Here is a 12997-nt window from a genome sequence, read left to right as displayed (position 1 = left end):
AAACGCTTGAACGCGCCAACAGGATCTCACTAGCTCTGCCACCTCCCCCCTCTATGTTGTGCTTACTGATTAATTTGCTATTTGGACACGACAGGCTCTATTCTATCTTGTGTTAGTTATACACATCATTGACTGAGGTCTGTATGGACATGATACACAGGAAGCCTATGCGTTTTTAATATGTTAACACAACAACAATCAGACATGGGTTACACCACATCATGAAACTATTGGCAGTGTTGAGAACAGTTCTGCAAGCTGTCCAACTCAGGCAGTCCATTCAATTGTGGTCGACCGAGCGTAGAAGCTAGTCTGAAAACTTTAGACATATTTAATCACTTCTAAGTCGTAAAAGAGTGTAAAGTACTTGGCCAAATTGTATTACTACTGGACTGGTGACTGTTGAGGTGGGTGATCAGTCAAGTGAGGGGACAATAATGAAACTGAGTACTGATTGGGTAGATGTTGAGTTGCTTGTGCCCAGGGCAGTGGCCCACGGTCGTTTGGTGAGAGAGACAGATGAGTAGTTAGATGGAACTGGAATAATTAGCTAGTTAAAAATAATTGTATTTAATAAAAAAAGACTTGAATCGGCCAATAATATATTACATCACTTTTAGCTAATTGATGGAAACATATTCATTAGCTTGGTTAGGTAGCTAACAGTTTTAGATAGCTCTGGATCGCAATTAATGTTTACTAAAGTTAGCTTAGCTAACTAAGATATAAAAGTAACAACATTGCTATAAAAGTAGCTGGAAACTGAAACTGAACACATTTTCCTAGCTAAAACATCAGTTGTTCGCTTTCAGGCTGTTGAAAAGGACAGCTAGCTAGCTACTTAGCTTAGCCTTTAGAGGCTTGTCCTTTGTTAGCTACTGTGACGACATCAAGGCGATGTTTATATTATGACTTCATAAACGCACGCTGTACTTATTTGGCATTCTTTTTCAAGCTCAGAAATGATGTAGCTTTCCAAGTATATAGCTATTAACTTGCCTTTATCTCCACATTTGATTTTATTGCGAATTATACCACAATACTTTTATCAGTAGAGCTGACTAAACAACACTGTCTGAATCCTAGAAATAGTGTGAAGTGTTCTGATTCTCTCTCAAGGGGGACAAAGATTTCCATTGGCATTGAGGCTTGGAAGGAGAATGCTGCGCAGGACCGTCTCCTTCCCCATTGAGGTCTGTAGCTAGAATATGTTCATATTCTGCCAACAAATGTTTTTTTTCAATGTCCTTTTTTATTGCTTTGGCAACATTGGGTTATTTCAGTTTAATGTCAATAAAGCTCACCTGAATACTGTACTAGTATCCTGCTATTGTTTTTGCTTTATAGTAATTTGTTAGCTCTTTGAGAGTTGTGTATGTAGACTGAAAGCCTTTCCTAAGGAAGTTGTGGTTCTAATGTAGGCGGGACAGCTGCAGCAGCTGGGTCTACAGGGCTGTGGCTCCCACGGTGTGACATCATGCTCGGTGCTCGACCTCCCGGCTCTCCTCAACGCTCACCATGGGCAACGGCAATGGGAGGATGAACGGTGGGGCTGGTACCAGGGGCATGCCGAGGAAGGCCAATGGGAGGATGAGGGAGGGCTAGTGGTCACGCCATCTTCTACTGGTGAGAGTCGACTGGTCGGGCAATCGGCCATTCTTTCCAATTCTGATTCTTCCTCTCTATGGCTCTTGATGTTCCAAACATTCAGCTGGTAGTCAGATTCATTGGCACATCAGTGAAGTGTTGGTAACTCTTGGTCCTTTCTCTCTTCGTTCCTGTCCCCTGTGTAGGTATGCAAAATGATGAGTTTGTCAGGCTGTTCGTGTCAGAGGAGGAGAGAATCCTCAACTCTGCAGACCTGTGAGTGCCCCAGACAACTCCCATTGCCTGTTGTAGTGCTGTTGTGATAGCAGAGTTGGTGTATTTACTACTTTCTAACGTGTGTTGTAGGAGTGCAGAGGAGAGGAGTGACGTTCTAGCAGAGTTGGTGTATTCCCGAAGCAGACTAAAGCAATTGAACTCAGAGCTGCAGAGAACAGTGGAGTTAGCCGATGACAACAACACACTGCTACGCACTGAGAACGCTGCACTGCGCAACCAAGTCAAAGGGTAACAGTAGCAACCATGTAGACACACTGCACTGCACAACCTGGTCAAATGTAAACATCAATCAAAATGTTCATCATTATTTGTGTGTTTATCAGGATGAAGCAGTCGATCCATGATGCAGAGCAGCTGATGGATGAGCTGGAGGAGATCCGGAGCTTATCAGCTGAGAAGGACGGCGCTACGGGCAACCTGGAGTCCTACATCAAACAACTGGTGGGTTACCATGAAGTGGTGTAGAGCAATAGTAACCAAGAAACCATATATACGGTTGGGAAGTGCCAAGGAAAGATATAGAGTGTTGATAAACTGATGTTGTTTTCATCCCTTGTTCCGGCAGGAGAAAGAGAAGGAGATTTTGGAAGACCAGATCGAGACCATTGGCAGTGAGGTATGATGACCTCTAAGCCTTGACCTTTGACCCTGTTAGAACAGACAAACTGAACATTTCACTGGCCAGCCAACATGGATGCATAATATTAATTTGTTGTCCTCAAAACATCACTGAACTGTTCTGTTCTCTCTCTGTGTCTCTCTCTCTTGCAATGTCTCTCTTCCTCTCCTTAGATGTCCCGTATTATACCAGATAGAGCCACTGACAAGAAGAAGATCGCTGACCTCAGCAATGCTCTACAGGCCTTACAGGTAGCACACATACATGCTCGGATATCATCTGATACCACCAGATCACAGGAGGGTGATTGATATCCTTCCACCAGATCACAAGGGGGTGATTGATATCCTTCCACCAGATCACAAGGGGGTGATTGATATCCTTCCACCAGATCACAAGGGGGTGATTGATATCCTTCCACCAGATCACAAGGGGGGGATTGATATCCTTCCACCAGGTCACAGGGGTGGGATTGATATCCCTCCACCAGATCACAGGGAGGGGGGTGATTGTGGTCCTTCCACCAGATCACAGGGGGGTGATCGTGGTCTTTCCACCAGATCACAGGGGGTGATTGTGGTCCTTCCACCAGATCATGGGAGGGTGATTGTGGCGGGAGGGTGATTGTGGTCCTTCCACCAGATCACAGGGCGGTGATTGTGCTCCTGGGAGGCCACACGCTTTTGTTCCAGCCCAACTATTAAGTGTGTGTGTGTGTGTGTGTGTGTGTGTGTGTGTGTGTGTGTGTGTGTGTGTGTGTGTGTGTGTGTGTGTGAAACAGCTACGGCTAGAGGAGAGCAGACTCGCCCTGGATCAGAGGTATGAGGTCATACATAAGGTATGTAATAACTACATATTGAAAATAATGTTTACATTTCAAATATTCCCTTAAATTCCCAATAAATGTTCTTTAGACATGCCACATGCCTTGCCAGTTTAAATTAGGTCCATTGCAGTCTATTATCTGGCTGGCCAGTGCCCAACATCTCTTTGTGTGTCTCCCCTACAGAAGGACTTTGTTATTGAGCAGCTGGAGCAGTCCCTCACAGAGTACTCCTCCATCGCACAGGTACAACACACACACATTTTACATATGCCTGAAGTAGACCTCACACATCTAACTGATACACACTGTGGGCTTTATGTTGTGTGTTTCTCTGTTCTCAGGATCTGAAGGAGAAGATGAAGGATCTGGAGAGCCAACTGGCAGAGGCCCTAGTGTAACACACACACACACACACACTCAATCATAACATCCCTCACGCATCACTCTCTAATTTTGGCACATTCTTTGTAATACCCTCTCTTTTTTTAATATCCTTTCTCTCTTTCCCCCTGTCTTTCCCTCTCTATTTCTCTGTTTTTAGAAATGGAGGAGAGGGGCGTTACATGGCGTTAGATGGGACTCTGTCTGCAGCCACTCAGCGCTCCATCTCTCTAGCGGAGGAAATGGGTCTACTGCCACGTAGGATGGTGGGTCGCATACACACAACATATGACCTATCACTCTTTTCACATCTTCCCCCAAAGTGCAGAAGTGCTTGTCTGTAGTGTTGTCTTCACTGTTTGGTGATCAGGTAGTACTACAGGACAGTGTGAGCTTAGGGTTGGGTAGGACTTAGATGGGAGGCAGGCTGCCTTCACACACACTAGGGGGATGCTCTGTTGCGAAATGTATGTGTTCACTTCCTATTCCAGGATGAGTCCTCTGATGAGGAGGTGCAGGAGCAAAGAGATGAGAGGGTAGAGAAAGAGGAGAAGCAGAGAGTGGAGGAGAGGATAGAAAGAGAGGAGAATGAGAAGAAAGATGAGGATGTCAAGGAGGAGAAACAGCTGTTACAGGAGAAGAGAGGTGTGTGGTCAGATCTGGTGGGAGGTGTCCAGGCAGCAGGAGGTTTCACCCTGGGTTTCCTGGCTCCTCTGGGTGTGCTGGTCTCCATGGTCCCTGGCTGCTACGACCACTGTACTGGACTCAGCTGCACCGATATCCTCTGGTCTACTGCCAGATACCTCATACAGCCATACTGCAACGTGCACCACATAGGCCTTCCTCCTCTGTAACACATACATACATATATACAGTGCCTTGCGAAAGTATTCAGCCCCCTTGAACTTTGCGACCTTTTGCCACATTTCAGGCTTCAAACATAAAGATATAAAACTGTATTTTTTTGTGAAGAATCAACAACAAGTGGGACACGATCATGAAGTGGAACGACATTTATTGGATATTTCAAACTTTTTTAACAAATCAAAAACTGAAATTGGGCGTGCAAAATTATTCAGCCCCCTTAAGTTAATACTTTGTAGCGCCACCTTTTGCTGCGATTACAGCTGTAAGTCGCTTGGGGTATTTCTCTATCAGTTTTGCACATCAAGAGACTGAAATCTTTTCCCATTCCTCCTTGCAAAACAGCTCGAGCTCAGTGAGGTTGGATGGAGAGCATTTGTGAACAGCAGTTTTCAGTTCTTTCCACAGATTCTCAATTGGATTCAGGTCTGGACTTTGACTTGGCCATTCTAACACCTGGATATGTTTATTTTTGAACCATTCCATTGTAGATTTTGCTTTATGTTTTGGATCATTGTCTTGTTGGAAGACAAATCTCCTTCCCAATCTCAGGTCTTTTGCAGACTCCATCAGGTTTTATTCCAGAATGGTCCTGTATTTGGCTCCATCCATCTTCCCATCAATTTTAACCATCTTACCTGTCCCTGCTGAAGAAAAGCAGGCCCAAACCATGATGCTGCCACCACCATGTTTGACAGTGGGGATGGTGTGTTCAGGGTGATGAGCTGTGTTGCTTTTACGCCAAACGTAACGTTTTGCATTGTTGCCAAAAAGTTCAATTTTGGTTTCATCTGACCAGAGCACCTTCTTCCACATGTTTGGTGTGTCTCCCAGGTGGCTTGTGGCAAACTTTAAACGACACTTTTTATGGATATCTTTAAGAAATGGCTTTCTTCTTGCCACTCTTCCATAAAGGCCAGATTTGTGCAATATACGACTGATTGTTGTCCTATGGACAGAGTCTCCCACCTCAGCTGTAGATCTCTGCAGTTCATCCAGAGTGATCATGGGCCTCTTGGCTCCATCTCTGATCAGTCTTCTCCTTGTATGAGCTGAAAGTTTAGAGGGACGGCCAGGTCTTGGTAGATTTGCAGTGGTCTGATACTCCTTCCATTTCAATATTATCACTTGCACAGTGCTCCTTGGGATGTTTAAAGCTTGGGAAATCTTTTTGTATCCAAATCCGGCTTTAAACTTCTTCACAACAGTATCTCGGACCTGCCTGGTGTGTTCCTTGTTCTTCATGATGCTCTTTGCGCTTTTAACGGACCTCTGAGACTATCACAGTGCAGGTGCATTTATACGGAGACTTGATTACACACAGGTGGATTGTATTTATCATCATTAGTCATTTAGGTCAACGTTGACAGAGATCCTCACGGAACTTCTGGAGAGAGTTTGCTGCACTGAAAGTAAAGGGGCTGAATAATTTTGCACGCCCAATTTTTCCGTTTTTGATTTGTTAAAAAAGTTTGGAATATCCAATAAATGTCGTTCCACTTCATGATTGTGTCCCACTTGTTGTTGATTCTTCACAAAAAAATACAGTTTTATATCTTTATGTCTGAAGCCTGAAATGTGGCAAAAGGTCGCAAAGTTCAAGGGGGCCGAATACTTTCGCACGGCACTGTATACGCATGCATACCTACCTACATACTACCTACACGCACACATTCAGAAAAACACACACACTAATCAAACCTCAATCGACCAACCCTGATCTTCAACCCTCCCAGGCTGCAATGTTGCTGTTAACTAAATAAAACTGAATACTGCATCATACATGGACAACTGGTTGTATTTTAATAAAGGGAAACAGTAGAGTTGATTTTACAATGTTTATTTTTTAGCTTTATGAAGATTAGCTCAATTACATTTAAAAGATTGGACTCAATGTTGTTCATGTTTTAGTTATTTCTCGACACTGTTTTATTTCATCTTTATTTAACTAGGCAAGTCAGTTGAGAACAAATTCTTATTTACAATGACGGCCTACCAAAAGGCCTCTGCGTGGATGGGGGCTGGGATTAAAAATATAGGACAAAACACACATCACGACAAGAGAGACATAAAACAAGAGAGACATACATGGCAAAATGGTATATATTATTATATATTATATTATTATATTATTACATAAGACGCCAACAGCATGGCAGCGACACAACATGGTAGCAGCACAAAACGGTACAAACATTGTTGGGCACAAACAGCAAGAAAGTAGGGATTGTTCTATACAGTACTAAATAAATGCACTGTCACGTTCCTGTTTGGATTGTAAATATGATTTCTATTCAATACAGAGACATGAACCAGTTTGTCTTTCCACTTCATATAAACGTTTTAATGTATATTTTCAAACAACGCGAGACCTGAGCAGTGGACTGGAGTCGTGGTCTGACGTCATCCGAAAATGGCTACTTCGTAAAAGGATTTATAAAATACGGTATTCTCATTTTACACATTTAAATCCGTCTATATGCTCTGTTTCTACATTTCAGATATTTTTTATGTTATGTTTGCACATGTGGTTACCCTCCTGAATGTCCCGTCATTTTAAAATGGACTAACTTCGCTAGTTTACCGCGCTCGTCGTATTTCGAAATAAGAGCGCTTTGTTATTAACAGTAATTTATCCGCGAAATCAACATTTAAGAGAGATTAAATGGTTTCAAACTTCATGAACGTTTATCTTAATGTACATTTATAATTATAGCATAGGAAATGATTCACAATTAAATTGATATATGAGTAATGGTTCAACAGAACGTAGCTGATTTTCGCGGTTAGCTGTAGGGCAGTTAGCTATGGAACTGAGGAACTTTTATTTTCATAATGTTGGCTAAACTGTTCGATGAAATGAGTGTTGTGGTTGTAATTGTGTATTCATTTCAATCACTTATTTTTATCCCAACAGAACACCCGATACACACTTTCAACCAAACATTAACATTATTATAAAGGGTGAGTACATGTGTGTTTATGTAAATGTATTATGTGTATCTTGCTGAGGGAAAGAGAAGGAAAGAACTAGAATGGTAAATGGATAAGCTATTATTATTTTGGGAGAGAAAATATTGACTGTTTAAACAATAATGTTTTGGTAAAAAGATTTGGGCTGGACATGGAGAAATGTAACCACTCTCAAAATCATAGGAATATGGATGCAAGGACTGACCATCCAAGATATCAACATAGTTTTAATCATGATTTTAGCTTTTACAGTGTTTGTTTATATTTACAATGTTTACAAACATTGGAGTTAAACAAGCTTATATTTTGGCTTCTAATGAAGTGTGACAGTAAACTAAGCTCATTAGGCATTTCTAAGATATATTCTTCAAGAATCCATGAAGATATATAATTCATTTATACGTCCAGAAATGGATGTAGATTTCCCCTTTAAATACTGTCAGTTTGAGGTTGGACCTGTCCTAGCCTTTCTCAAATATAAACCGCAACAACCTTGCAAGCACACTATCTCCTCTGACATAAAGACCTTTTAGTAAAGGTATTGCACTGTTAGTTAAACTATCCGGTTGAAATTAATTCCCCTCCCTGCAGTTTGACCCCCAGCGTGAACCTGGAAGCAGTAATGTCACAGCTGGCCCACAGCGAGCACCTGTTGGAGCAGCTGCGTTGGCAGCGGGAAAGCAACGTTCTGTGTGACATTACGGTCGTCGTGGGCGACACGCTGTTCCGAGCGCACCGTAATGTCCTGGCAGCGTTTAGCGGGTTCTTCTCCGCACTGCCTGACAGAGGTCACCTGGTCACAACCCTTAACCCGGAGTTTGTCAGTGAGCAGGCCCTGAACACCCTGCTGAAATACATCTATTCTGGAGAACTACTCACTGACAGGTGTGTACGAAGCTAATTTAGCAATAGGTGTGGCAATACTATTCATCAAATCAAAAGGTGTGTAAGCTCCCCTACTACTCCTTTTGTATAATATGACTACACCACCATCATACCATCACAATAACTATGTATCACAGGAGGCTGCTGAGGGCAGGAATGGAGTGAATGGAATGGTATCAAACACATGGAAAGCATTCCTTTTATTCTATTCCAGCCATTACTATGAGCCCGTCCTCCCAATTTAAGGTGCCACCAAACTCCTTTGCTATGTAGGATACGATATTGTTGTTAATCTGTTGTTTACCAGTTTTAGTTATTGATCTCTTGTTTATTTGTGGTTGCCATGATAACAGTGATGGGTCGGAGGCCGTGCTGGGAGCGGCGGTGTTCTTGGGGATGAGGGAGGCAGAGCGTCACCTGATAGACAAGTCTGACAGCCAACGGGAGATGAGGATAGAGTCAGCCTCACCTACCACCTCCCCCCATTGCTTAGCTTCACCCCCCAGCCCAGAGGCGTTCAAGCCCTTGTCCTGCGTTTCTGGAGGGGGCTCGGTAGAGAGGGAGGAGGAAGAAGAGCGGGGAGATCCAGAGTACACCCCTCCCTCCCCAAGCCCCCCAACATCCCCCCGAAGAGGAGCGAGGAAAAGAAAGGGAAGAAAGCCCAAGGCCACACCTCAAAACCAACCCTTGCCTAGCAACCCAACATCACCTAGTCATAATGACACCCAAGATGACACCACAGTCTCCCAGCCTCAGAGGGGCAGAGGGAGGGGGAGGGGAAGGGGGAGGGGAGGAGGAGGAATGAGGAGGGATCTGTCGTTGAAGGTGTCAGACCTTCAGATCGTTGAGGAGAACGAGACAGAGCTCAGCCCTTCATCATTGAAACCTGTCAAGAGGCAAAGGAGGAGCAGTGGAGAGAGGAGAGGAAAGAAGAGAGGGAGAGGCAGAGGAAGAGGAAGAGGGAAACTGAAGGAGAGCAGATTGAGCGATGGAGAGGGGGATGAGTGGAAGGCTGGGTTGAAGAACCAACAGGTGAAAGAGAAGCCAGTGTGTGCTGAGTGTAACAAAGAGTTCTCTGAGATCAGTAGCCTGAGGAGACACATGAGGATCCATAAAGGAGTGAAACCTTTCCAGTGTCTCTTCTGTTCCCGAGCCTTCACACAGGGAAACCAGCTCAAGACTCACCTCCGTATACACACAGGTAAGAGACACACACATAGCTAGCATACACACGGGTAAGACACACATACACACTCCTCCGCATACACGTACAGGTGTGAGACAACCTAACTGTCTCTCTGCCTTTCTAGGAGAGAAGCCGTTTGCATGTTCTCAGTGTGACAAGGGTTTTGCCCAGAAGTGTCAGTTGGTGGCTCACTGTCGAATGTACCACGGAGAAGAGAAACCTTACACCTGTGAACAATGTGGGCTGCAGTTCGCTACCTCATCTAACTACAAGATACACTGCAGGTAGGATTGTGTGTGTCTGAGTGTGCATGCATGTTTGGAGAGAAGACCTATTTGTGTGTATCTATCTACCTGTGTGTGTGTCCATATAGGAAGCACAGTGGAGAGAAGCCGTATGTGTGTGAACAGTGTGGGAAGGGTTTTGCCCAGGCCAGCACTCTGACCTATCACATGAGGATCCACACAGGAGAGAAACCTTACCAATGTGACGATTGTGGGATGGCCTTCTCCGTCTCTTCCTCTCTCATCACACACAAACGCAAACACACAGGTAACACACTGAAGCAAAGAGAAACATTACCAGTTAAATTAGTATTGATGGTGTGTGTGTGTGATCATGTGTCCCTGTATTCTCTGACGTGTGTGTGTGATCATGTGTCCCTGTTTTATCTGACGTGTGTGTGAGATCATGTGTCCCTGTATTCTCTGACGTGTGTGTGAGATCATGTGTCCCTGTTTTCTCTGACGTGTGTGTGTGTGTGTGAGATCATGTGTCCCTGTTTTATCTGACGTGTGTGTGATCATGTGTCCCTGTATTCTCTGACGTGTGTGTGCACGCGCGTCTGTGTTTCTGTGTGTTTTCCAGGTGAAGCTCCACACGAGTGTTTGGTGTGTCAGAAGGCCTTCATTACCAAACGAGAACTCAACAAACACTCCCGCATCCACAACGGTGAGTCTACCGAACACACACACACGTGAGAACCAACCACTTTGAATACTTAAATCTATCCAAGGGAAAAGATGACAAGCAAGCTGTCTGTTAGTTGTGTAGATCTACTGTGTCCTAGAAGGGCATCTGTCCTGGAGTGGAGAGTAAACACAAGATGGAGAGAGTCACTTGGAAGAGGAGAGAGAGAGAGAGAGAGAGAGAGATGTAGGTAAAGAATAGAGGATGGAGAAGAAGGGACCATATAGAAGTGTAGCGGGAAGAAGATGGAAGCGATGGATAGACTGATAAAGGAGTTGATATGGAGATTATAGATGTTGCTGAGTTTTTCCTGACCATGTGACTTGACCAGGAAAGACTCCTGAGCCTAGTTGTAGAGAATGGGGAAATATTTGGGTGTGTGTGTTTGCTGTATGTGTGTGTAGGTGGAGACTCAGCTGTTAAGCAGCGTGTGACATGTGAGCTGTGTGGAAACACCTACGCTGGCCTGAGCAGCCTGAAGAAACACCAAGAGAGACAACACTTAGGTGAGATGTGTGTGTGTGTGCCAACTTATCCTTTTGGCCATCTATGTTAACCTGTGTGTGTGTTCTCCAGTTCCAATGGCGGTTCCAGAATGGGTTCTCCTCCACAACATTCCTATCGACCACCAGGGGCTAATCTCCCGCGATGCGCCCAGCCCCATGCACGAGGAGCCAGGCAACCCTGACCCCGAGGAGCCAGGCAACCCTGACCCCGAGGAGCCAGGCAACCCTGACCCCGAGGAGCCAGGCAACCCTGACCCCGAGGAGCCAGGCAACCCTGACCCCGAGGAGCCAGACAACCCTGACCTCGAGGAGCCAGGCAACCCTGACCTCGAGGAGGCAGACAACCATGAACCAACGACCCCTAACTTGAGCCCAAACCCTCTCAGTGTTCTAGTAGAACAGTTGCGTACATCTTCCTCCAACTTCTCTTCCTCACTCTCCCACTGTGATCCAGCCTACCCTGTCGAAGACATGGAGCAGATCATCATCATTAGAACTTTGGACAATGACCCCTGCCCTGACCCCTGACTCAACCACCTCTGACCCCCTCACCCAGATCCTAACATAACTCTCAGGCTTGGTTGGAGTGGATCGAACCTTTTTGAATGGATCAACGGGACCTACAGGATCCAATATGAATCAGCTGTAGTGTCAGATGTAGAACTGTGAATAGTGTGGATGTTGACAAATCATATATGTAATTACATTTACATTTTAGTAAGGTAGCAGACGCTCTCATCCACAGCGACTTACAGTAGTAAGTGCATAACTTTTTGTAATTCACTCCATCTTTTAATGAAATGAACTCATTCAGATCTAAACATTTATTTTATTGTATGTTTGAAATGTTTATTACTAGAGATAATCACTGAGGACCTACCCACAGAACAGCCAGGCTCACCATCTCCTGGCTTTGCATTTCTCTACACATCCTGAATCGTCCTCTGTTCAATGTTCTGGTTTTAATCCCACATCTCAGTAACATGGGGTTTAATGTCTTATGGAATCTAGAGGTAGTATTGAGATGGATGGATATTTATGAAAAGTCAAGGTTTTTAATTCAACAGCTCTATTCTTTATTCACACACCTTGATTTTCCCCCCCAAAATTGGTGTTACAAAGTGGGATTAAAATTGATTTAATTGTAATTTTGTGTCAATGATCTACACAACATACTCTTTAATGTCAAATTGGAAAAAACATTCTAAGATGAGTAAAGACATATATATATATGTGAAAAATACAGCACTTACAGTTGAAGTCGGACGTTTATATACACTTAGGTTGGAGTCATTTTTCAACCGCTCCACAAATTTCTTGTTAACAAACAATAGTTTTGGCAAGTCTGTTAGGACATTTGCTTTGTGCATGACACAAGTAATTTTTCCAACAATTGTTTACAGACATTATAATTCACCGCATCACTTATAATTTACTGTATCACAATTCCAGTGGGTCAGAAGTTTACATACACAAAGTTGACTGCTGTTAAACAGATTGGAAAATTTCAGAAAATTATGTTATGGTTTTAGAAGCTTCTAATAGGCTAATTGACATAATTTGAGTCAATTGGAGGTGTACCTGTGGATGTATTTCAAGGCCTACCTTCATACTCAGTGCCTCTTTGATTGACATCATGGAACAAATCTAAAGAAATCAGCCAAGACCTCATAAAACATTTTGTAGACCTCTACAAGTCTGGTTACCAAATGCCTGAAGGTACCACGTTCATCTGTACAAACAATAGTATAAACACCATTGGACCACGCAGCCGTCATACCGCTCAGGAAGGAGATGCGTTCTGTCTCCGAGAGATGAACGTACTTTGGTGCAAAAAGTGCAAATCAATCCCAGAACTACAGCAAAGGACCTTGTGAAGATGCTGGAGAAAACAGGTACAAAAG

General features: G+C 43.9%; 1 protein-coding gene across 4 annotated transcripts; it reads left to right on the top strand.

The window, feature by feature from the left end:
• On the top strand, window positions 1-12241 carry LOC118361719 (myoneurin). 4 transcript variants are annotated; one of them, XM_035741879.2, is made up of 14 exons: window positions 1-137; window positions 1120-1193; window positions 1422-1626; window positions 1794-1863; window positions 1954-2112; window positions 2208-2325; window positions 2450-2500; window positions 2677-2754; window positions 3285-3341; window positions 3513-3572; window positions 3671-3723; window positions 3871-3976; window positions 4202-7020; window positions 7492-7538. In XM_035741879.2, exons 2-13 carry the CDS (start codon window positions 1161-1163, stop codon window positions 4562-4564), a joined length of 1353 nt encoding a protein of 450 aa, XP_035597772.1. In that variant the 5' UTR covers window positions 1-137; window positions 1120-1160; the 3' UTR covers window positions 4565-7020; window positions 7492-7538. The 4 variants fall into 4 exon arrangements, with proteins under 4 accessions (XP_035597772.1, XP_035597770.1, XP_035597771.1 ...); XM_035741877.2 differs by lacking the exon at window positions 1-137 and adding an exon at window positions 154-407; XM_035741878.2 differs by lacking the exon at window positions 1-137 and adding an exon at window positions 428-506.
• Window positions 12242-12997: the final 756 nt, after the last annotated feature.

Source organism: Oncorhynchus keta, chromosome 28, assembly GCF_023373465.1.
Source record: "Oncorhynchus keta strain PuntledgeMale-10-30-2019 chromosome 28, Oket_V2, whole genome shotgun sequence".
Classification (NCBI taxonomy): domain Eukaryota; kingdom Metazoa; phylum Chordata; class Actinopteri; order Salmoniformes; family Salmonidae; genus Oncorhynchus; species Oncorhynchus keta.
The sequence above is the reverse complement of the archived record's forward strand: the minus strand, read 5'-3'. Positions and strand labels throughout refer to the sequence as shown.